General features: G+C 43.7%; 1 protein-coding gene across 2 annotated transcripts in view; it reads right to left on the minus strand.

Moving 5' to 3' along the window:
* Positions 1-20,253: 20,253 nt before the first annotated feature.
* nrap (nebulin-related anchoring protein) overlaps positions 20,254-26,728 on the minus strand; it is a 117,599-nt gene continuing 111,124 nt past the window's right edge. Inside the window, exons 31-33 of one of the 2 annotated variants that reach the window (XM_053866619.1) lie at positions 23,165-23,476; positions 21,567-21,722; positions 20,254-21,494 (exon numbers count right to left, since the gene is read on the minus strand). In XM_053866619.1, coding sequence (XP_053722594.1) covers positions 21,300-21,494; positions 21,567-21,722; positions 23,165-23,476 — 663 coding nt within the window. In that variant the 3' untranslated portion in view covers positions 20,254-21,299. Of the gene's footprint in view, positions 21,504-21,566; positions 21,723-23,164; positions 23,477-26,728 lie in introns of both variants that reach the window. The other variant, XM_053866618.1, reaches the window with a different exon arrangement.

Raw genomic sequence — 26,728 nt, forward strand, 5'->3', positions numbered from 1 at the left:
AAAAAAAAAAAAAAAAAGAAAAACTGACCTGCATTCACTTATGTAAAGAAAAAACAGAAAGCATTATATGTAACAAATATTGTTCTCACTTTTCAGATATTAAAGAAAAAAGCCATTGTTTCAAATGAAATATTCATAGTTTGTTTCATTTTTTGAAAAAGTCAAATTATAATACATCCATACATATAAACACAAGAAATATATGTATTCATATATAGACACTCTCTCTCTCTCTCTCTCTCTCTCTCTCTCTCTCTCTCTATATATATATATATATATATATATATATATATATATATATATATATACATTCTATGACACCTCTTTTTATCATGATTAATGAGGCTCCTTCCATAAAACTGGTCGTACAGTCCTCCTGTTTAATAAAATGATATAAAGTCTTAATATGACCCGAAAATAAACTTTTAAATATCCTCCATTCACACGCGTTTTTGTTTTCATATTGGGCCATGTTTCTTCTGATTTTTATTGCATACCTTACAAAACATATTTAATAAGTTCGCATTACCACAATTTTCTTTTTTGTTCACTCCAAATATCCACATTCTTAACTATATTTTGTCTCTCACAGTAAACTCTTTCCAATTTTTAATTATACATTTTTTCACCTTATCTTCAAAATCTCTTAAATATTCACACTCATCAAATTCATCTAGGCATGTTTCTGTCATTATTTCACACACTTTGCAATATTTTTCCACACTTTTATCAAATTTACTTCTTACTAAATTGTTAAAAACTTGTTAAAACTATGTCTGAGCATGTAATCCAGCTGTTCACATTGGTGTTTGTTATATTTGACTCTTAAGTTCATTCTTATTTTCCTTATCTTGTACTTTTTCAGTTTTGGATCTTTTCACATCTTTGTTCTTAAAACGTTTATACCAAAAAGAAGTGTTAATTCCCTTAAGATTTTTTTTTTTTAATATTCATTTTTAATATGAAAATCAACTTCTTCATTATTTTCATCAACACAATTATTCTCTATTCTACTTCTCCATTCTTTCGGCATGTATTCTTTCATATTATGGATTAATAACGCGCCTACTCCCGGTTTTAAGACAATATCTTTATTTTCAAGTTCACTGATCAAAACTTGGGATGTTGTTAAACCTGGGGAATGTTTAAAAACATCTTCTATTTTTTCTTATCTTACTTTTCCACATTTTCATGTTGAATAACACCTTCCCAAGTTTCCGTATTTGATTGTTAAGAAAGATCGGTTGGATTAGTATTTGTTTTCGTGTTCTGCAATCATAATGAAGCTCTTTAAGAGCTTCTCCCCATCCCTCCAGAACCTCTTTATAGTATTCAGAATGATCTTCCATTAGACTTAATATACAGACCTGCACCATCTGCAAGATGGCGGCGCGGACACACGCAGCGGCTTCTCTCAGACCCAGTCGACCGGCGTCTTCGTGTTTTTCGTGTTACGTGTGTTCAGCAACTGCGTGGAACAACTTATCCTCGTCACACTCGCCGCATCCTTCCGCTTTGAGGCGTTTTTACTGCCGGGAGGCTCTGCTCTCTGTTCTCAGGACGATACCCTCGGACCTGTCCTCGGCGGTTTTGGAAGTTCTACGTGGCTACGGTTTGCTCCAGAGACCCCATCTAGCTCAACATCGCTCCACCACTTCCTTCCCTGTTACACATTGGAAGCGACACGGGCGGAACGTGAGGAAACAGAAGAGGGGCAAGCGAGGAGGTCATCGAGCGAGGCTAGACGCTAGCACGCTCCGACCGGCGATCCCCACCATCACGATGGCTAATGTCCGCTCGCAAGCCAACAAGCTGGACGACATCCGCCTGCTCCGCACCACGTTCAGGTCTGTGAGGGATTGTTGTGCTTTCGTGTTCGTGGAGACATGGCTCAATGACACCGTTCCGGACCACGCCATCGAGCTAGCGTGGCTAGCATGCTATAGATCCGACCGGGCTCTCGTCGAAGGAGGTAAGACTCGAGGTGGGGGACTCTGTGTTTAGATCAACCATGCCTGGTGCCGTGACGCTGCTGTGGTATGTAGACACTGCTCTCCGCGGGCTGAGGTGATGATTATTAAATGTCGGCCTTTCTATCTGCCGAGGGAATTCGCTGCTGTTCTGCTGGCTGCGGTATACATCCCTCCCAGCTCTAATGACAACAGCAAGAGAGAGGCACTGAACGAACTTCACCAACTCATCAGTACTCAGCTGACAGCTCATCCCGATGCTCTCCTCATCCTGGCTGGGGATTTTAAGCATGCAGACCCCAAGAGTGTGCTCCCACAACTGCACAGCCATGTAAACTTCTCCACACGAGGCAACAACACCCTGGACAACGTCTACACTGCGCACAGGGGAGCCTACAGATCAGTCCCCCTGCCTCCGCTTGGTGCCTCTGACCACACCACTGTCTTGCTCATTCCAGCATACAGGCCACGGGTGAAGGTCACAAAGCCCACCAAGAAGAGGATCCGCGTGTGGCCCGAAGGATCATCTGTAGCACTCCAGGACTGCTTCTCCACCACAGATTGGAACATGTTCAGAGAGGCAGCCACTATCAACAACACCGTTGATCTCCAGGAGTATACAGAGACCGTCACAGCCTACATCCGGAAGTGTATTGATGACGTGACAGTCGCCAAAACCATCTTCATCCGGGCTAATCAGAAGCCATGGATGACAGGTGAGGTTCACAGGTTGTGGCGGATTCGAAACGCTGCCTTCAGAGCTGGAGATGAGGAGGGCCAGAGAGCAGCCAGGGCCAACCTGGCACGTGGCATCAGAGGGGCGAAGCGGCAATATTCCAGGAAGATTGCAGACTAGTTCAGCGACAGCAGAGACACCAGGAACCTGTGGAGGGGGATCCAGACCATCACAGATTACAAGCCCTCACCGCAGACCTGTGATGACTCCCCTATTCTGCTCGACCAGCTGAATGTCTTCTTTGCTCGCTTCGAGGCAGTCAACAAGACTCCAGCCCAGAAGATCCCTCTGACCCCTGAAGACCAGGTACTGTCGTTGTCTCCGAACAGTGTGCGAAGAACGCTGAGAAGGATCGACGTGAGGAAAGCTTCGGGTCCAGACGACATCCCGGGAAGGGTCCTGAAAGACTGCGCTGAGGAGCTTACGGATGTCCTTACAGACATCTTCAACACCTCGCTGAGCGAAGCTGTTGTTCCAACATGCCTAAAAGCAGCATCCATCATTCCAGTCCCGAAGAAGGCCATAATGACTACCGCCCAGTAGCACTCACTCCCATCATCATGAAGTGCTTTGAGCGTCTGGCCATGCATCACATCAAGACCTCTCTCCCTCCTGCTCTAGATCCATACCAGTTCGCATACCGGTCCAATCGCTCGACTGACGATGCCATCTCCACTGCTCTCCACTCCGTCCTCACCTCAATGCTGTTCCTGGACTTCAGCTCAGCATTCAACACCATCATCCCGCAGCAGCTCATCCTCAAGCTGGTCCAGTTGGGACTTGCCTCTTATTCACTCTGCTAACGCATGATTGTGCACCTGTGTCTGACTCAAACCTCTTCATTAAGTTTGCAGATGACACAACCGTGGTGGGCCTCATCAGGAACGACGATGAGTCCAACTACCGGAGCGAGGTGAGCCGCCTGGTCCAGTGGTGCGATGACAACAACCTTCGCCTGAACGTGGAGAAGACCAAGGAGATGGTGGTGGACTTCAGGAGACGACCTGTCCTGCATCCCCCGCTTCTCATCGCTGGTGCCGCAGTGGAGCAGGTCACCAGCACCAAGTTCCTGGGTGTTCACATTTCCCAGGACCTGACCTGGAACACCAACACCACGGCACTGGCCAAGAAAGCCCAGCAGCGCCTGTACTTCCTGCGGAAGCTGAAGAGAGCCGGAGTTCCATCCCCCATCATGTGAACCTTCTACAGAGGCACGATTGAGAGCGTTCTGACCAGCTGCATCACAGTGTGGTTCGTCTCTTGTACCATCGCCTGCCGCAAGACCCTGCAGCGCGTGGTGAAGACTGCTGAGAAGATCATCGGGGTCCCTCTTCCATCCCTCCTGGACATCTACAAGACTCGCCTCACTCGGAGAGCCCTGAGGATCGCTGGAGACCCCACCCACCCGTCGCACCACCTCTTCACGCTGCTACCATCAGGGCGAAGGTTCCAGAGTCACCGCGCACGAACTAGCAGACTGAAAGACAGCTTCGTCCACCAGGCTGTTATGATGCTGAACTCCCTTCCTACTCTGCCCCCGGGTCTGCACCAGGCACTTTTGGCTCCATCCACAGGGGCAGAGGATGTTGCCATGCTGCCATGAGCTAGGTGCTCCTCCCGGTGGTTGCTGGACTGATGTGACGATTTTTGTTGCATGTATCCTGCTGTCTGTGATCTTCATGTTTGTCTGTGATTGTATGTCGTGTCCAGGTCTGTGAGAACAGATATTTCATCCATGCTATATGTCTCGTACTGTAGCATATTTGACAATAAAGTTACCTTACATTACCTTACCTTACCTTCTTCTAAAAATCATTACAAACCTGTATTTTAATTTGCTGCATATTTACTTATTGCTTTTCCCAAAAATATTTTCCATATTTGATCATTCTTGTTATTTAAGTATTTTGACATAGTTTTAACTCGTAGTGCATTTTTTTTTATCCTTAGATTGACTGGTTTTAAACCCCCATCCTCATATCTATTTTCTGATATATCTTTACTAATTCTTCCTCCTTTGTCTTCCCAAATAAAATCTCTTATTAAACTGTCAATTTGCTTTAACACTCTTTCATTAATGGGAACAACATTCATAATATAAATAATTTTACTTATTAATAGTGCGTTGGTCACGATTATTTTTCCTTTTATTCCTAGTTTCCGTATTTTCCAGCTATTTAGGTAGGTAACCTTGTTGTCAAATATCCTACAGTACAAGACATATAACATGGATGAAATATCTGTTCTCTCAGACCTGGACGCATGACACAAAAATCACAGACAGGAACAAATATAAATAATTGATAAATACACAGCATGATAATTGGCAACAAAAATCATCGTCACATCAGTCCATCAGTCCATCAACCACCGGGGGGAGCCCCTGGCTCATGACAGCATGGGCAGCATGGCAACGTCCTCTACCCTAAACCCTCGCATCGGCTAAGGAAAAACTCAGAAAAACAGAAAAAAAAAAACTATTGGGAGGGATACAGAGAAACCTCAGGGTGAGCATCGGAGGAGGGTCCCCCACCCAGGACGGGCAGACGTGCAATGGATGGAGCCAAAAGTGCCTAGTGCAGACCCAGCGGTGGAGCAGGATCAGCATCATAACAGCCTGGTGGACGAAGCTGTCTTTCAGTCTGCTAGTTCGTGCACGGTGACTCTGGAATCTTCGCCCTGATGGCAGCAGCGTGAAGAGGAGGTGTGACGGGTGGGTGGGGTCTCTTGCAATCCTCAGGGCTCTCCGAGTGAGGCGAGTCTTGTAGATGTCCAGGAGGGATGGAAGAGGGACCCCGATGATCTTCTCAGCAGTCCTCACCACACGCAGCAGGGTCTTGCGGCAGGCGATGGTACATGAGACGAACCACACTGTGATGCAGCTGGTCAGAATGCTCTCGATCGTGCCTCTGTAGAAGGTGCACATGATGGGGGACGGAACTCCGGCTCCCTCCAGCTTCCGCAGGAAGTACAGGCGCTGCTGGGCTTTCTTGGCCAGTGCTGTGGTGTTGGTGTTCCAGGTCAGGTCCTGGGAAATGTGAACACCCAGGAACTTGGTGCTGGTGACCTGCTCCACTGCGAGAAGCAGGGGATGGAGGACGGGTCGTCTCCTGAAGTCCACCACGATCTCCTTGGTCTTCTCCTTGTTCAGGCGAAGGTTGTTGTCATCGCACCACTGGACCAGGCGGCTAACCTCACTCCGGTAGTTGGACTCGTCGTCGTTCTTGATGAGGCCCACCACGGTCGTGTCATCTGTAAACTTGATGAAGAGGCTTGCGTTAGACACAGGCAAGACAATAAAGTTACCTATCTACCTATTTAAAATCTTCTTTAATTTAGTTATTAACTCTACGTATTGTTTTTTTGTTGGGCTGAATCATCTTCCTTCCCGAAGTTTATTCCCAAAATGTTCATATAATCTTCTTTAATTTCAATTTAATTTAAAGTTTTCTCTGGGGACATTTCCCATATGCATTATTTCCGATTTCTTTATATTTATTTAAGCTCCTGGAGCTTTCGCAAATTCATTAAATATCTCAAATACTTTTTTTACACTATTTATATCTTTCACTAAAACAGTGGTATCAATGTCAATTCCACTTATCAGTGTCTCATTCATTATCTGTTTTGCAAATGGTTCAATTGATATGGCAATGGCGGAAAGTGGGCACCCTTGTCGAATCGATCTCTTTATATCAAACTTGTTAGATTTCCATTCATTTTTATTCTGCTTTTTGCTGTTTTATAGATTAATCTTATCCAATTAATTAGTTTATCTCCTAAGTTAATAAATAATCATGATTTACTTTATCAAAAGCTTATTATTCCTTCTCGTCTCTCTCATTTCCTCTATAACGTCTCTAAAGGTACGTTCACACCAAACGCGACTTCCGCGAGCGACACGACTGATTTGCATACAAAGTCAATGGAGTTGGCCGATTGACGGCGATCAGCGGCGACCAACATGGCTGTGACACGACTGGAGTGTGCGACGCTACGCAATTTGAGCTACATACGGCGATTCCGGCTACTCAAAACGACACAACTGGGCTACTGCGACAGTCGCAGTAGTTCAATTTTTTTAACTATTGTGACCAGTCGCGGTGCGTTGGCCAATCAGAGACCAGATCCGCGAGTGACGTGTCCCGGCGGAGGAGAAGCTGATCGCTGCGGTTGTTTACATGCAGACTTTCCGCCATCCTGTCGAGAGTGGCACAAACAGCCTTTCAGTAAAGCATCTGATGGTAAAGTCCCTGCTTGAGCTTCGGAAATTTGGTTGGAGTTTGCGGCAATGACGAATGACATCACACAAATTGAGATGTAAATTTTATGATGTGTAATTTATTTAGTTGGGGTCACCGTATGCTGGCCATCTGCCGTCATCAGCACAATATATCTCCATTCACCTGGCTAACTTCCTCAGTTCTCTCTCTTCCCCCCAATCCTGTGGACTTTTCCCGCTTGCCTTTGCGCTCAAGGACGCTTGTTGAATTTATTCAGTTGTTTGTTCTGCTTTTGTTGGTTTGGACTCTGTCGCCATTTCGTGTTTTTGAATTGTCTTAGTTTTTCCAGCCTCCTCCAATAGTTTGTAATAGAGTTTGTATTTTCGTATTCAACCTCCTTTGAGATTAGAAGTCGAGTGTATTTAGTTAGTGTTATTAAATTTGGTGAACTTAACCCTGTGTCTCTGTCTCCTCTCTGCTGCACTTGGGTCTCCCGGCCATGTTCCTCACAAAACGAACTGACCCATAATAAAAAATAAAATACAAATTGATACCCAGAACGCTCGCATTTGTCAACGTTCCGCACTCTGTGTGCTCTCATTGTTCTTTGTCTCTTCCGCGTGTTTTTATTTTGTTAACCCCCTGTAGTTTCCTTTTCCTTTGTCTCTTCCAGCTTAATGGCAGCACAGCTGGAACTCATTCACTCATCAGTCCACTGTGGATATCTTCTCGTGGGTTCCAGGCTGCTAGATGGTCACTTTGTGTCACTTGGTAAATCTCCCGCGACTAACCTTCCTTGTTGAACCTTTGAATTTTCTAGATTCCAGAGTGTGCTTGAATTCTTCTTCAGCCGCCTTCTTAGTTTTCTTTTCTCCTCCTCGCTCTGCTTCTGTTCCCGTCTCCCTAAATTTGCAAGTTTGACCGCGCGTGAATGTTTTAAGCTCACTTCTCATTTGACGTTTGTCTTAATCTTTTTTCCTTCGTGTGACTTGGAGTGTTTCTCCTCCACGTAGCACTTTTAGTTGATCTGGACCTCGTGGTTTTGTTTCCGACCAAGTTTGTGTTCTCCCAGTTTTTTCAAGGTTGAAATAATTTACCTTTCCTTTGTTACAGATTTTTCCCAGTCCCTTTGTGTACCTCCCGGTTCGTGTTTTGGCTCCGACGTCTTCAGTTGCTGTCTTCATCTTCTGCGTATATTGTAATCTGTCTCTTATTAAATGTATTAATATCGTTGTCCACCTGCAATCATCTGCACTTGGGTCAACAATTATGGCAGCATTGCTTCTTTGGAAGTTTGTTTGAAGGAACTTTCAGATTCCTTTTGTAAGCTTGCATCAGCAGTTACGTCCTCTTGGCCGAGTGTTGAAACCCCTCCCCGTCGACCAGGCCCCAATGGCTCCATCAAACTTAATTCGGGAGCCATCAATCCCTACTCGTCCTGAATATGCTGCGATGTGGGGCTTTGCTCTTGGTTTCTTTTGCAACGCAATCTGGTTTAGGACCTGCAACCACTCTCGTTCTCTTCAGACCGTGCCAAGGTAGCTTACAGGTATATCATTAACCATCTCCGTGGTAAGGCTAGCGATTGTGCTATTTCTTTATGGAAGTCTGACTCGGTGGTTCTCAACTCAAAAACCTCTGATAAGATGATCTAAGTTTTTGATATGCCTTCCCAGGACACTGCTTCTGCCTTGAACGTTAGTACTGCAACTTGGCACTTAGCCAAAAAATAATAATAATAAAACTTTAACACTTGGTGCCTTTCCAACAAATTTATTGTTCTTTAAAATTGAATATTAGTCAGTATCCATTTTTACATGCATTGTGCAGAAATGGAACTACGGACGAAAGGGAATCCATCTCTTACCCCTAAAGTAATTCAATACAGCTGACATCACAGCAGCTTGGGCACGGACACAGAATAACAAAATAGGTGAATAAGATGAGCTGCCCTATGAATTGGGCTGTATTAAAACATAAAATGCAACGTACAACATTTCAAGTCAATACACCAAATTGGGCATAATGTCCTAAATTGTCCAACAAGTGCATATAAACATTTTGGGAACTTCGATATTTCATAAACCTTCCAAATGCATTGTGAAATGCATTTAAACATTTCTCAAAATTTAATGAGTTTGGACCATATTCAGACATCACGCCACTCGGAAAGCTCTTGAATCAAAGTGAGGACACTTGGGTTCACATGAAGATGGGAGGTCTGTGTCTTTTGCACTGGATGCTTCCAAGCTTCCAAACATCAAACACAGCGCAGTCGTGAAGGATGGGATGTTGTCGTGTACAATGCTCCTGTCAACACTCAGCATGAACCTCCTAGCAGTGAAGTTGGAGCACCCTAGACAAAAAACAGACAAGCCTACACAAAGATACATTTTGGTAAACACCAAAAAACATTCCCAAGATCAACTACATGTATTATGATTAAAATGCTCCTGGTAGGGTCATCCTTGACAAACAGGTCCCTGATGAGAGGTCAGACTAAGTACGTAAGTTCATATGGTTTTATGGAGAAGGGAAAATGGAAAAGAAGTACCCAGCCCGGAGGGACACCGGGGCCCACGCCCAGAGCCAGGCCTGGGTGTTGGGCCCACCAGTGAGCGCCTGGTGGCCGGGTGACCCACGTAACCCGGCCGGGCACAGCCCGCACAAGCAGCGTGGACCGTACTCCATCCATCCCATCATTGCTCCATGGGCTCACCACCCGTGGAGGTCAATCCAGGAGTCGGGTGCGCTGTCATATGGGTGGCAGTGGAAGGAGAGAAGGCTGGAGCAGAGACCTGGGCTGCATCGGTTAGCTCTGGGGACATGGAATGTCACCTCTCTCTGGGGTAAGGAGCCTGAGTTAGCTTGGGCTCTGGAACCCAGCTCCTTGATAGGGGCTGGACTCTGTCCTTCTCGGGTGTTGCTCATGGTGTGAGGCACCAGGCGGGAGTGGGGATACTCACAAGCCCCCGGTTAAGCGCCTGTTTATTGGGGAGGGAAAACTCTGACTGCTGTTTGTGCGTATGCACCGAATAGCAGTTCGGAGTATCCGGCCTTCTTGGGGGTCCTGTATGGGGTCCTATGTGAGACCCCACCCGGTGACTCCATTGTCCTCCTGGGAGACTTCAATACACACGTGGGCAATGATGGAGAAACTTGGAGGGGCGTGACTGGGAGGAACGGTCTGCCTGATCTTAACCTGAATGCTTGTGTGTTGTTGGACTTTGGTTTGTCCATCTCAAACACTATGTTCATGAACACCGGGAGGCTCATAAGTGTACGTGGTACCAGTGCTCCCAAGGTCGTAGGTCAATGATTGATTTTGTGCTCGTTTCATCTGACCTGCGGCCACATGTTCTGGACACTCGGATTAGGAGAGGAGCAGAACTGTCAACTGATCACCCTCTGGTGGTGAGCTGGCTCCGATGGCGGGGGAACCCTTTAGACCGACCAGGTAAAACCAAACGGATAGTGTGGGTGAACTGGGAACTTCTGGAGGACGAAGCCGTCAGAGGAGCATTTAACTCACACCTCCGGGAAGCTTTTTTACGCATCCCTGTGGAGGTTGGGGACATCGAGCATGAATGGTCGGTGTTCGAAACCGCCATGGCTGAAGCTTCAGTTGTGAGTTGTGGCCTGAAGGCCATCTGTGCCTCAAGGGTCGGCAACCCAAGGACATCTTGGTGGATACCAGAGGTCAGGGAAGCCGTCCGACTGAAGAAGAAGTCGTATCGAGACCTAATGTCTTGTGCGACTCCTGAGGCAGTTGCAAGGTACCATCTGGCTCGAAGGGCTGCGGCTTCGGCTGTTGCCGAGGCAACAGAACATTCAAGCTGTTTACAGCAAGGATGGTTTGCTGCTGACTTCAAGAGAGGATGTAATTGGCTGTTGGAAAGAGTACTTTGAGGAATCTGCACATTCCGCCCTCTGTAAGGGAGACAGAGCTGGAGGCTGGAGGGCAGTCTTCGTTAATTTCTCGGGCTGAAGTCCATGTGGTAGTCGAAAAACTGCATGTTGGCAAGGCTGTGGGAGTTGACGAGATTCGTCCTGAAATGCTGAAAGCTCTGGGTGTTGATGGGTTGTTTTGGTTGACACGCCTCTTCAACATTGCGTGGAGATCTGGGTCGGTACCGGACGAGTGGCAGGGTGGTGGCCCCTCTATTTAAAAAGGGGGCCCAGTAGGTGTGTGCAAATTACAGAGGCATCACACTCCACAGCCTCCCTGGTAAGGTATACACTAAGGTGCTGGAAAGGTCGATAGTCGAACCTCGGATTCAAGAGGAACAATGCGGGTTCCGTCCTGGAACTACTGACCAACTCTTCACTCTTGCGACTGTTCTCGAGGGTTCCTGGGAGTATGACCAACCCGTCTACATGTGCTTTGTAGACTTGGAGAAGGCGTATGACCGGGTGCCCAGGGATCGGTTGTGGGAGGCGCTTCGGGAGTATGGGGTGAGTGGTTCTCTACTGAGGGCTGTTCATTCTCTGTATTCCCGGTGCGGGAGTTGTGTTCGTGTACTTGGATGCAAGTCCGATGTATTCCCAGTGAGGGTTGGTCTTCGTCAGGGTTGTGCTTTGTCCTCAATCCTGTTCTTGGTCTACATGGACAGGATTTCGAGGCGCAGCTCTAGTGAGGAGGGTTTGCGGTTTGGTGGCCTGATGATCCAGTCTCTACTTTTTGCAGATGATTTAGTTCTGATGGCTTCATCATTGCGTGACCTACAGCTCACGCTGGATCGGTTTGCGTCTGAGTGTGAAGCGGCTGGGATGAGGATTAGCACCTCTAAGTCCGACCATGGTTCTCAACCGGAAACGGATGGATTGCTCTCTCCAGGTAGGGACTGAGATCTTGCCTCAAGTGGAAAAGTTTAAGTATCTCCGGGATGTTGTTCTCATGTGAGGGGATTAGGGATTTGGAGATTGGTCGGCGAATTGGGGCAGCAGGGGCAGTATTGCAATCCCTTTGCCGCACTGTTGTCCATAAGAGAGAGCTGAGCCAGAAGGCAAAGCTCTCCATATACCGACCAATCTTCGTTCCGACCCTCACCTACTGTCATGAGCTTTGGGTCATGACCGAGAGAGCAAGGTCCTGGATACAAGTGGCTGAAATGGGTTTTCTCCGAAGGGTGGCAGCCGTCTCCCTTAGAGATAGGGTGAGAAGTTCTGTCACTCGGGAGAGGCTTGGAGTAGAGCCGCTGCTTCTCCACATTGAGAGGAGTCAGCTGAGGTGGTTTGGGCATCTCATCAGGATGCCCTCTGGACGCCTCCCTTTGGAGGTGTTCCAGACACGTCCAGCTGAGAGGAGACCGAGGACCAAGACCAGGTGGAAAGATTATATCTCTACGCTGGCCTGGGAGTGTCTTGGGATCCCCCAGTCGGAGCTGGTGGATGTCAGTCGGGAGAAGGGCGTTTGGCCCTGCAGTCTCAGGAAACAAGCTTCCTTGATTACAAATGATCTTGGATTACAATGTCAAGGTAAGCAACCTGTGACCAAGAAATCATTCGTGCACAAACCATATCGACAATGTCTTTAAGCTGGAGCAATAACTGCCTGCTTTCCACTTTGTCACCAATTAATAAGGGACAAAATTTCAAGAAACTCCAGTTTTGACCTGAAAGTCTGGCTAACTCAGCATTGACGGCACAGGGCTTGGTTTGAGCATCTGACCCTTTGTATTTGTATACTGCTTGAGTCAGCGGTTCAAAAGTGAACATGCAAGCACTTCTTTTTCCTAATGAAATACTTCAATTTTAATGAAACATCATAGGATAAGACACCCTCAAATATGTCATGCCCTAAACAAGGAGGGAGGCTGAGCTTGTAAACATGGAAGATTTCAGATGATTGAAAACTGAGTTTACCTTTATGCCTTTGATGTCTTGCCTCTCTTCAGTGTGGAGATCTCCAACATCTGAATCATAACTTTCAGGGATGCGCTGTGGACCACGAACAGGATCTTCACCCTGAAACTCATTTCTTGTCATCTCACAGTATCTGTAGAAGTAATGTGAGCAACTGAAGTTTTCAGTAAACCCACCAATGCTGTGTGATCCCAAATTGTCACCAGCAATACAAAACAGAGCCCCTTTGACTGTCTCACCACCTGAAGTTATTCCATGCTCTTCTAAATCTTTTAACGCTACCAATTAATCTGAGAAAACCTTTGCACTTCCAAACTGTTTGAAGTCATTCTCTCCACACAATTAGACAAGGATATGTGATCAGTACTAGATCGCACATGAACGGGTAAGTTTGCCACAGAGAGATTGACAGCAACAACTTTATCTTTCTTCTCAGCAGAGCCAAGGCGATTGGATTGGATTGGATTGGATTTTCAGCAAAGTAATGATTACACTTGTAGTTTAGTCCATCACTTATGTCACCAAAAACATCTGCACACGTTTCTGTGGTCTGATCTAACACTGAGGTTTTCCATAACGCTGACTCCACTAAGCCAGTTAGTGTTTGCTTCACAGACACATAGTAAGCAAACCTCTGTTTCATGTTTTCATCATTTCCTAACATTATCATTTTTTTGGTCAATGTAGGTGAACATTTTTTTGAAAGTGTGAATTCTGGAATTGAATTGTTGAAGCAGGAAGGAGGAGCTGCCCTTGAAGTTTTAGGTAGAACATAACATAGACATAACTTCCGACGATATATTTCCTCTAAATTAGGTTCCTTCATTTACTATTGCATCATCTGAGTTGTGAGAAACATCTTCATAAGCCATCACAGCTGGAGACTGAGGAGTAGCTTCCTTGAAGATGTTAGTAGTGTCCACTGAGCATGCACTGTATTTCCGGGACATATGCGCAGTAAATGATGATTTCACAGTGAAAACATTTTTACAACCAGTTACTGGACATGCCACTGGCTGTCCCTGTTATATGCTCCTCCAGGTGGGCTGTAAGTTCTTTCACTGTTTGAAACTGGCGGTCGCACAGCAAAATGCATTTTAACTAGAAGAGTAGAAGTGAGCTTTAAAAGCGGTATATGTACGAAATGTCCGCGCGCATTCAGTGCTAAGACATTTGAACACAGTGAGGCTCATTTCTGTGAACACGACAGTGCAGCACATAACTCTTCAACGTCGCTAGCGTTTTGCTGCAAAAATGACACAATCATTTTTTCAATTTAGTTTTTACTAATCCAGCAAAGTAACAGCGGTTCAAATCGTTACCCTCGTCGACTAGCGTGAAGATAAAAACACGCTGAACCGTACGATGAAACTTTCCAGCTAGTCAAGTCACAGTAAAATACTTCGCTCAAACCACCATGCATCCAGGTGTAATGACAATAAGGTGAAAACTTACTAGAGTTACAGGTAACAAGTGTCTCGCAAGTTTTGTACAGGCAGCCGTTTTCTGGGAACAGTGTGAGCGCTAAGTTGGTTGATAGGAAAAACGAACCAATAGGTGAGCAGAAACGATCTTGTCGCTGCTACGCTTTGTGAGGTAGAGCTAATGTTCTAATTCAAATGCAGGTCTCCTCTGTACTTTCACTGTAACTGCAAGCTGAAAAACATGAATAAATATGAAATAAAGTTCCAAATGGTAAAAAAAAAGAAAATACATGAATAATCAAAAGTTTTAATAGTTATAACTGATCAACAAATAATGTGTGAAATTAAAGAAACAATAAGAAGATATGTTTTTATGTTATTATTACTCCTTCAATTTCATTATACATGTACAGCGGAGCAAAAAAGTATTTCATCAAAATAAAACCGTAATTTTTTTGTTTTTTGGATTACAATTTTTTTAGCGCTTAAAATACTCTCTCAAATGTAATCATTGAGCCATTGGCATATTTCTACCGTAAAATTAACAGTTGTTTGATGCTAGGTATTTTACAATAATTTAAACACCACTTCACTGTTTTCCTGTTTACAGTTTTTTATGTCATAATTTTACGGTGTTACTGTGAATTTCACTGACCTTTTTTCAGTGTATTGTTTTCTCTTTGTGCACAAAATAAATGTTTTTGCTTCGATACCTGTGGTATTGTTTGTGATAAAATAAAGTGTGAATTAATCAGTGATGTGCAGTCGGGGGGAGGCAGGTGAGGCGAAGCCTCACGTGTTAATCTTGGAAGGAAAAAAATGTAAAATGAAAATATATATTAAATGGTCAAATTTATCCAGTGATTTACACTATGAATGTTTTTTTTAATTACATCAGTTTTAGGTTTTTATTCTAAATCACTGAATTTTCACATTTACTGTTCAAATACTGAGAAGAGAAGCGTGGTGAGGCAGCCACCTGCTGAGGCTCACCATAGCGCAGTGACTCAGTGACTAACCATGCTGGCTATGCAGTGAGAACATATTACTGTCTCTCTGTATGTTGCTATTAAAATGTTCAAACACTTTTGCTATTGTATAGCTGATCGATATAATGACCTTTTGGGTCAACAACTGTATCTGTGTTACTTGTTTCTTGTGCTGAGCGATCATAAAACTGCCACAAAAAGCCACAAAGTGAGACACACAGTTCTCCTGCCTCATGGTAGGGGGCTCTTGTGATCCCAGGGATTCTTCTTGCGACAACAGAAAAAGTGACAGCAAACGACCACCTTGATTGATCCACGCTCCTCTCACAACACGTTGAACAAAGTGAGGGAGATTACTGACGATCGAGAAGGCTTTAATCAGTGTTTAATCAGTTAAATGATCAATGAATAGTCTGGTTATCTTCAGTAACTTGGGAAAAATCAGCGTCTTTCCTCTTCGTTGTCCTCATGCAGACAACTTCGCTGCGGCGAGTCCGTGAACGACAGTGAAAATAGCTACTGTAGAGTGCAGCATTATTCATTTAAGCAAATCTGTCTGTCAATGAAATCAGATGTTTATCAGCCTAATAAAGGCGAAGCATCCGCCCACATCGTGAGTCCCGGAGCGCAATTTTTCTGCAGCTCCCAGCTGCACACCTCAGTGTTCTGGAAGTTTCAGAAGTTGTTTTTTTGTACTTTTTTGTACACCACAGTTTGTATGTCATAAAGCTGATATGGGATTTTTAACATAACCCGTTAACTGCTGCCAATCCAATGGTGAATTGGCAACTCTGTAAGGTTCATGTATTTGTAAATGTCACTGATATATATGTATATATTTAACCTGGTCTCACGGCAATTCGTTCATGTGGTCACGAATATTTATTCTATTGAATCGTGCATGGGGTTATGAAAAACGCATTTTTTTACGTGCTGAGGACGATGAAAAAAAGTGAATGGGGCTCCAATTGCGGCTCATGCCTATCCTATAACGTCGTACTGCTGCAATTTATTTGAGCTTCTCCGACCCCTGTTACAGCATTACGGCCACATGAGTCACTAATTTCACCAGATTGACTTTGATTTTCGTTCTTATACACTCTCCTGTTCCAGATCTCTCCAGAAGTCACATGTGATAAAGAGATAAACATCATAAGGAGTGAATATTTAAAAATGACTGCTGCTACTCTTAATCACAGATCACCACATCAACCGTCCTCACCTGGTCCAACCTGCCTGCACTTTCCTATTCACCTCTTTCCCTCTGTCCGTCAACCTATACTATAACCTATACTATAACCTATACAACCTATGCTATAAAGATCCACAGTGTAAGCACGTAAAAAAGGTGTTTTTTGTAACCCCATGCACGATTCAACAGATTAAATATTCGTGACCACATGAACGAATTGCCTTCAGACCGGCTTGATATATTACAGATATATATCTCAAATCATCCGGTTTCGTAGAATATGTCCCAGACTTCTGAGACAATGCAATAAAAAAAACCTCTTCCTTTCACTCAGAACAAATCGACACTATAGTAATAAATGTTTCAGAATAATGGAAAACAACTCACCAGCGGCCTTCTCTCCCACTCACTCATCCACGCCCTCTGGCTCCCAGGTAGGTCCCGTGGATCCCACCACTACTTCCATACCACCACCCAACCAACCTCCATAATCCTTTTTGTCAACAACTATTTTCTCCCGAACATCCCCATAATACAACAAATAAGAACTATCTTCAACAATATCCAGGAACAATATGACAAACTACTAGCTTTTAGGAAAAATCCAAATATGCAAAAACTGCTAATGAAATCAAAATTTACAGAAAACAAACCTCGCAACAAAACACCACAGAGCATAGACACCTAAAAACTATTCATAAGACACATAACCAAAAAAAAGTCAGTACCAATTATGTAACAATACAATACAATATTTCCTCCACAAACATAATATACCCATTAACTTGTGAATAACTCTTCTACATGCAAAAAAAAAAAAAAAATCTATTGTAGAAACAGAGAATTCCCTAACACCCGACTAAAACAACATCTATACCGTGGTAGGGAGGGTGGACTAACCACCACCCTCTACACACACCTTGGATTGGGTTAATTCTATTTATTATAATGCACAGAAATACACAAACCATACATACGAAATACTGAACAACTACATGAAAGTAACAAAATGGTGCAGGGAGGTGTTAGATTTGTTACTAGCAGAAAAGGGTGGTGTGTGTCATATGTTCAGAGATCAGTGTTGCACTGTCATTCCTAACCGCACCTGATGGAACATTTGTCGTTGCAATGAATAGTGCAGTCATGAGGAATTTACAGGAGGCAAGATGTGGAGCAAGTACAATCTTTAATTTTATACAGCAATAAAACCAGAACAGATGGCATCACCGAACCGGGAAAAAACAAAGCAAGGTCAAAATGTCCAAAACGAGAGTGTCATCAAACCGGGTGAAGTCCACAGGCAAGAGTAAGAGTCCAAACAGAAAGCGTCACCAAACCGGGAGATCAAAGAAATGTAAATCAGTAAACGGAAAACGCAATGAACAGCAATGACAGAACAAACCAGGTAGCATGGGGAAACAGAGGAAGGAATAAAACACTCAGGACGTCGAGGATCCATGGCACTGTGAAGGAAAGATGGGAGGATAAGGAGGCTTGTTGAGAGAGCTTGTTGTTGCTGAGAGGGCTTCGACGGAGAGCTTGGCTGCAGTGGCTTGGATGGCGCGCTGGGGTTCTGTGGAGGGTGCCGGCTTTGAAGGTAATCTCGGGGGCGGTAGCTAGTAAGGGAAGCTGGGGTTCTGAGGTTTGGATGGAAATCTTGGCAGGTCTGGCTTGATAACGGTAACGGGTTCCAGCGCACCTCTGGTTTGGGCGCCGCAGGAAGCAGGCGGAGCACTGGGTGGACCAAAGCGAGGGAACAGCCATTCAACTGCATCAGACAACAACAGCAGCCCATTCAAAACAGTCTGAGTTGCACTCTCTAAGGTACCTATCCTGGTGGCCTGAGTGGCTATGGCATCCTGTCAGTCCTCCATCACTGCTGGGTCCATGTTTTAATGGCCAGATTGAACTGAACAGTGAGGAGCAGAGCGGGACCCCAGTGCAGTCATTAGGAACTTAGAGGGGGTACCTTTAATTTTAGAAAAGAAGGCGTCAACAAACCGGGAGAAGTCCACAGGCTACAATAAGAGTCCAAACAGAAAGCGTCAGGGAATCGGGAGAGCTAACGAACATAAATCTGTAAACAGAAAACACAATGAACAGAAATAACAGAAAAAACTAGGAAACACACTTACTCAGGCACCAGGGACAATCAAGTCAACATATTCTCACTGCTATGCATCATTATTAAGTAATTCACAATTTAAAAAAAAATGGACATGGGCTAAGTTTTGGTGTGTGGGCCTAGAGACCCATAAAAGGGGGAATATTCTGGAGAATAGTTTGATATGTGTCATTAGGAACATGTGCAACAGTTAGTTAAATGATAGCATGTTTCCTAGTGCCACCAGAATGTAGGATAGATATCCACTCACGCTGGATTTGGTCAGTTTAAAGACAACATTCAATTTTGCGCTGAATGTTCAGCCAAGTTTCCAAATATGGCAGAGATGGCTCCTTCAGATGTAAACAGGGATATCTGTCATGGCGACTAAATATTAAATATGGACATGAGTGTGTGTGTGATATTGTATATCTGGTACGAGGAACGCCCTCAAACCAGTCTCTATTTAATGTGTCTGTACTTTGAACAATTTGATGCCAAGCATTGTTGAAACAATGATACAACGTTACGCTTATGCTGATCTGGAATAAACTGAAGTTTGCATCCCAGTACTTATGTCATTCTTTCTGCTCCCGACACCCTGAGAAGTGTGTAACCCGCTGGCCAGACAACATCAGTAACAGAATGCATTTCGTTCCAGCCCTTTGAGCCACTAACATGACAATTCTTACCATTTCCCTGTCTTGCCTTACTAATGTTTTCCTCTCACCCAGATAAACAATATAATGTTGAAAATAAAATCAGTGTAACACAAAATAATATATTCAAGTTGCTAAATATTTCGGATACCTGGTGTAGAATCCGATGTCATCATTCAATGCTGAAAATATCTGTTGCCCTAACGACTGCTAGAGTACATATTCTAGTCTCTTCCTTAACTCCTCCATCATTTGCTGCTCAGCGCCTATGATTTCACACATCTAAAGCGGCATCTTCTGGTAAACTGAAGCAGCACCTCATGTTCGTCGGCAGAGAATGTCCAAACATCACTGTTGTCAGACCACCGACAGATTTTTGTGTCTCACATTCCATATCCAGTCTTTGGCAAATATTCAACCATGGGGAAGTGGCAGAAGCTCACCACACTTACACTTTCCCATCACCAAACATTGGAACACAAATGCTACAAGTATTTTGTTGCTTGAGAATAGACGGCTTAAATATTGGCCTTTTCTTCCTGAGGCCAAGAATATGCTATTAGCGTTAGCAGTGTGTGAGGTGGAAGTTCTTAATAATGTTTTCCGATTTTGGTTTTATTAGAAAATTAGTTATTGTAGATTAGTAATTAAAATACATTTTAGTGCTTGCATCTATTTCTTGACATTTGTTTGTTGCGTGAGTTCTGAGTTTCCTTTTCAGGCTTCTCTAGTTCCTCTTGCGCAGTTGCCTGCATCTTTCATTTTGGACTGCAATATTGAAACCTGTTATCTTGCACAACACCCTTGAAAAAAGCTTTTTTTTTTTTTTTTTTTTTTGCATCTTTAACAGCCTCACCATTTGATTTGATTACGCTTATCCTGCATATGATTTGATTTCATTATGATTACCTTCCTACAGTTCGATCCAATTTGATATCACGCTATGTCAGCTTATACCCTGACTTCTAATGTAACAGAATATCTACTTTTGCATCGAGGGAGACAAGCAAATAGTCAGATAAAGTTCCAAATCTTTATTTTTGTGCTCTTCTTCATCAAACACACACACAAAGATATTACTCACTGCATCCTAGTTATAACCTCTAGCACTGTCTTCGACACCTGTAACCTTTGTCTTCATTGCACACAGCAGGGATAACATTTTCTGAGAAGTGGCTGTGAGATGGCAGTGGGCTCTGTGGCTCCCATGTCTTCACTGGAGGCAAAATCCAAGGTTCTCGCACGACTGTCGACGTTACAATTGAGTTTGCTACACATAGTGACCATGGATTACTAAGTTGATGCCTGTTAAGTGTAATGTGAACTAATAATATTAATAATTAATCATGTAATCAAGTTCCAAGGCATGAGGCATCACTTCACATAGCAATTATTTGCAAGTGGACCTGTGTGTCCCAGAGTGACGCAGAAGTCTGTGAATCACATGGCCACATAAGATACTATATTATTGTTTTCCGTGTCCTCACCCCTACCTGACCTTTTGAATGTCATGTGGGAGGAAAAACATTAGAGTTTGGGAGTAAGAATGTCTTCAGCCTCTGCATACCGACAGAAAACCCTGTTTTAGTCTTTTAAACATTTCATACAATTTTTCTCATCATCTGTGTTCAATGCGTCCATTTAGAAGAATCCAGATGTCTTTTATCACATTCCCGACACATTTTAGTTGATGTGATTTCATTAAATTCTAAGTTATCTTCTTTTTCTTTCGGCTTCTCCCTTAAGGGGTTGCTACAGCGGATCATATTCCTCCATTTCACCGTGTCCTTTACTTCCTCTTCTGTCAAACCTACAAACCTCATGTCGTCCTTCACCACATCCATAAATCTCCTCTTTGGCCTTCCTCTCCACCTTCTGCCTGGCAGTTCCAACCTCAGCATCTTCGTACTGGCTATCTCTCCTCTGTACATGTCCAAACCATCTCAATCTAGCCTCTATGACTTTGTCTCCCAAACACCTGACATGACATGTGCTATTCCTCTGATACACTCGTTAATTAACATCAAATTCTAACTTATCTAAGTTATTTAATTAACATGCTTAAATTCCTTGTAGAACGCAATTTTATTTAACGTGACTGATTCAACGCGTCACCTCTTGTCTCAATATAAATGCTCTAGGCATCTTCCTGTGTAAGTCTTTCACAAGATACCAGTGTCTTGACTTGGGAGACGGACGATGAGGAGGTGCGCATAGATGTAAATGATGCGGTGGTGTTCTTTTGCACTCTCTGGACCATATTGTTGTGCAGGACATTCTGAGCATCCATGTTGACTTCCTGCTGAATATTCCCCCAGGTCTCCACTTGCTGCTGCTCCATCTGTGACATGAAGATGGTCAGGCACAAAAAGTGTGCAATATGTCAAAGAGATTGATGACACACCATCAGCTTCTGCTTGTAGTTTGCTATAGCCTCGTCAGTGCTGACTCCCTCAGCCAGCCCCAGCTCTGCAGCGCGGCGGGCGAGCTCGGCTTTGTGTGAGCCTGGTGGCGTCCAGCCCACTCCTCGGATCCAGTTCAGGTCAGATTTATAATTCAACTGCAACAGAGGGTATTTACTTTAAGGGGGAAAAAATGATGCACCGTTCAATTTTTTTTTTTTTCCTCACCATCCATGCATTATTTATGATTCTGATTCTGATTACCTTATGCTGTTTAGTTTTATTTTCAACGAAATATTGTTTCAAATTTATACAACCATTATGTTAATGTCCATCATTCTTGAATCTATCATTATGAGATGTTTCAGGGACATGAGGGTTATATAGATTTTTGAACAATCACAGGATTGTTTGGAATGCTAATCACCAGATTTCTAGTCCCTGTTGTTCACTACGTCATATCTGTCAAGTTTCACTGAGGCAGCCATGTTAGTAAAATTGAACCACATATCACTGGGGCTGTTTTCAATGTACTATTACAATTGGATGTCACTCTTTAGAAAGAATGATGGTTGAAAATGGTTTACGGATAAAGGTATAGTGTCCGTAAGAAAAAAAAAAAAAAATAGTATGACCCAAAGTTGAGGATGGGAGTATGTTCTCGCATCTAATTTGTATATTATGAAATCACCAAGCGACAGCTGTAGTGAATTTAGTCATTATCATTTGAATATGTTATGTATATATTTTGATGTTTTGTAAACCACTGTTGATTACTTCCCTATCTGTCAAGCAAAAATGATGATGGATGGGCATCATCACTGTTCACACCAGGGAGGTGAACATAACTGCATTTTTTAAATATATTTATTTATTTTTAACACTCCTAATAAACAGTGGTTGACCTGCCCAGTGTTGTTTTAGGCAACCTTTTCAGTTTAAGTCTTCAGAAGGTCTTTTGGACAAAAATACTTAGGTACTACAACTACTACTAGAAAGTGACTGAAACAACAGAGTTTCGACGCATTTTAGCCATGTGTACTTGTAAGACTTTTTGTCTTGTATTAGTCGACGAAAACTGAAAACACCTTTGTCCGCAAAAAACACAGGCACTTCATCTGACAGCTATTACGGATTACATTGGATGACAGGATGTCAGATATTTTGATTGCCTGACAGAACATCTACAGGTACATTTCATCTTGTCGCATCACCATCAATGAAAACTCACAGACCGTCGCATTATCATCAATAAAGACCCACGTTAATTTATCATTGTCATGAAAATAAAGGGTAATTAACGTAATATTTTCGTCATCGTAACCATGGACAAAAACAACACTGACCAAGTCCCCTGACCCTGTGAAGAAAAGCATGGTGTGCATTGTTTGCTGTGGACACTCAGATGTTGAATTTGTTGGTCATTTGTTTTGTGATTTTAGATATGGCCTTCTATACAGTAGTAGAACACTCTACTAAACTAAATGCACATGATACAGTTCAATTACAGTTTCAATGATTAGATGGTAATAGATTGTTTAACAAGTTATTGACATTTTAATTAAAATGTACTGACTTAGTAGTGTAACAATCACCGTACATCACTCTGCAGCTTGTAGGCCTGCTTGGCATGCTTGACGTTCAGTTGCTCAGGATCACAGGTGTAGTCATGGAGCCTGTGGCGATAGCTGAGGTCACTGGCCTGATCCTGACTTTTTTTGGCTTGTATGAACTCTGGCTGGTCAGGGTGTATGTTGTACTGGGAGCGTTCCTCTTTGGACTTGCGTTTGTACTCCAGATTGCTCTGGAGTTTGGTGGCTGCCAGTGAGTGGACCATCTTTGGGTCATCCTCCACAGAGCGCAGACCAACCTGTTGCCCTCTCTCCTTTAGGTAGGATTCCTTGTATTGGACCTGAAGGGCGTCAACAATTTTATTGTTCCTGTTTGTTTGTTTTTTCATGTGGAAAAAATAAAAGTTATTGACAACCATTTTTCATGCCACCTCATACATGAAGGCAGTATAACAGAGTATATTTGCATGTGATAGATCTCAGACAAGTACACAAATTGATGTCATTGATTACATTATTTTAAGGACAAAGGTAAAAAATAAATATGATTTTGTTACCAGTGACAGTCCTGGCAGAGTACACTTTATGCAACTGTGGACGTATTATTATTATTATCATTAGTAATACTTGATCTGCAAATTATTCATTTTCATGGAACAGTTCAAGTGTAGATTATGCAATTTATTACATTTAAATACATGCACACATTGTCAATTAACCACCACTTTGTCCTGTTCATCCTGGGTTGTGACGGGCAGATGTGCGGATGCTCCCATCACTGAATCATATTGGAACTCAGTTCCTATTTTTAACCCCTGCTATTTTTAACGGGGCTTAAAACTATTTTAAGGCCCGTTAAACGGCCATGTGTTTCAGATTCAGATTGACAAGTTGTTACACAGAGATGGAATCCCACGCTAGACACAAATATACTTTCCCTAAATGTGGAAAAAAATAAATTCATATGACGTGGACTGTAGCTTGTTTTTGACAATTAATGGAAAGAGATTAGCTGTATCAGAGTATCATTCATATCACATTTTCTACATTTTCTTGACACAGATCATTTTACTTATTCAAGCACTTTCAGAAAATGTAGTCAAACAGTTCAGAATTATTCCAACTGTCATGAAACCAGACTCTGTTACTGGCACTGACCTGTATTCACAGAGTCCAAGAAACTTTGAAATACTTTTTCTGACCAATGTCAAAAACATTGTGATCATCACACATATATTTATATATTTGTCATCGAAAAGTCCAGCAGAACCAAGTACTAGTCAATCTCATCAAATTTACTAAAGAGAAAAAAAAAAATACACTTGATGCAAACTGTTGAGAAAATTGGAAAAACTGAATAAAATTCTGAATAAAATAAATATACTAAAACAATTTCTAAATATCATAAGATAAAAATAATGTCTTTTAATTAAACTCTACAGAAAATATAAGTAAAGTGTAAATGAAAGTATCGCCATAAATTGTTGTAATTAATTTTACTGCTTCAACAGGTGCTTACATAAACAGGTTTTGCTGTTGGAGTGGGTGGCATCACTTTCTATATCATTTTTTTAGGAACTTCTCCAAAGTAACTATCACAGATTTGCAGCTGTTAAGCCAATTCAGTGACACATTACTGCCACCATATGTGGCTAATGTATTAAAACTGAGCCACTGGTGGCCCTCACGACCCAAAGGTGAAAAACAAAAAAAAGAAACAAACTTTTAGCTCCCCTCAAGGAGGTGCCTCCTCTTTCAGTAGACATTGGTCAGAGTCACATCATGCCGGTATTTTTAAAGTTCCTGATGCACGTCAGTGCCTGTAACAGGGTCTGGAACCATGACAGTTGGAATAATCCTGAATTAGTTCCTGTGTAAAAATGATCTATTTGGAACTCACACGTTGTTTAAAAGAAAACGCAGACTGATTCACCACAACTCATACAAATAGAAATATTCGAGCCACTCATTTGAACTAATACTGAAAACTAAAATTAGGGCACGACCGCATGTTGTCTGCCCACAAATGGAAGAAATCCGAATTATTCCCGGCGCGAGTCTGACACACCACTGGCACTAGGACCGCACGTCATCAGGCACGGAGCGCACTGCCAGGTGGAGGGTTTGGATTGGCAGCGTAGCGTTCCCGCCCCCTCAGCTGTCATGCGCGATGCGCTCGCCCCGGGAGCTCGACCTCCCCCCTGAGGAGTGACCATACCACCCGGCGCTGACAAGAGGCACCATCGCGCAGTGGAATGGCGTCTATGCCGGCGGCAACCTGCTCTTAATGTTTGCGAACATCATCGCTTTTTATGAGCTCCGTGGACGGGCTCATCCACTTGAGGTCCCCAGAGGAGTGGGGGCTGAGCACTGACAGCCCTTTCGAGTATCTCCTGAATTGAAAGTGCCTATCTCCTCACCTGCCCATATACTCGGTCATTGACATGCCCTTCAGTTTCACAGTAAACCCCCAAGTTCTGCGGCACCACATGGAACTGGGTGAACTCAGAGAACCAGCGGTCATGTCTGATGTAGGACGTCCGCACTCTTCTATCAAAGGAAGTAATCGAATTAGTGCCAAAGCGATCCTCCTAAACTGGGTTTTACTCCAGGTACTTTCTGGCACCCAAGAAGACAGGAGAGTGGAGACCTGTTCTGGACCTCAGTCTCCTCAATCAATTCATGACCAGACGGCGGTTCCGGATGTTGACTACCAGGAGACTCCTGGAGTGCGTCAGAGTGTGAGAGTGGATGACCTCCATAGATCTTGCAGATGCCTACTTCCACAACCCGGTCTGGCCAAGTCACAGGAAGTTTCTCTGGTTTGGGCTAGAGGGTCAGGTGTATCAGTACACACGCCAACTCCTTATCTCTCTAGCGCCTCGCACCCTCGCCAAGTGCGTGAAGGCGGGGCTCGAACCACTAAAGAGACGTACTTGGACTACTGGTTGACTATAGCCAGGTCCAAACAGGAGTCACGCACGCACACCAGCTTGGTGTTGGAGCACATCGCGCTGTTGTGGTTCAGAGTAAACCTCCTGAAAAAGCACGCTGAGTCCACGTCAGAGCACGACTTTCCTGGGAGTCATGCTGGACTCAGTCTCGGGTGAGGGCCGCCTCCCCCCGGCAGGCGTTCCTTTTGGACATAGGTAGAGCGTATCCACGATCTTCCGAGCTGCTTTTTCAGCAAGAAGTAAGTTCGTGGATCAGACGTCAATCTGCAGAAACCCTCTAGTGGCACGCTTCCTGAGGGGAGCTTGCAGAGTCCGTCCCCCGCTGGGACCGCTGTACCCTCATTGGGAGCTCCAGATAGTTTTGGATGCCCTGACTGGGGCACCTTGCTAGACTCTGGACCAGGCCTCCCTGCACGTTCTGTCATTTAAAACATCGCTACTACTGACAGTAACAAGGCCTAAGAGGCGACCTACGTTCCCTGTCTGTCAACCCTGACTGCATTTATTTTGGTGTTGATGGCTCCCCATTCGCCCTCCATCCCAAAGTTTTAACTCTTTCTCCTACAGATCCAGGTGCATCAGTATGAGAACCTTCATGCCACCTCCACATGAGGATGCATCACAGGCTCTGCTTCACAC

Source organism: Synchiropus splendidus, chromosome 5, assembly GCF_027744825.2.
Source record: "Synchiropus splendidus isolate RoL2022-P1 chromosome 5, RoL_Sspl_1.0, whole genome shotgun sequence".
NCBI classification, from domain to species: Eukaryota; Metazoa; Chordata; class Actinopteri; order Syngnathiformes; family Callionymidae; genus Synchiropus; species Synchiropus splendidus.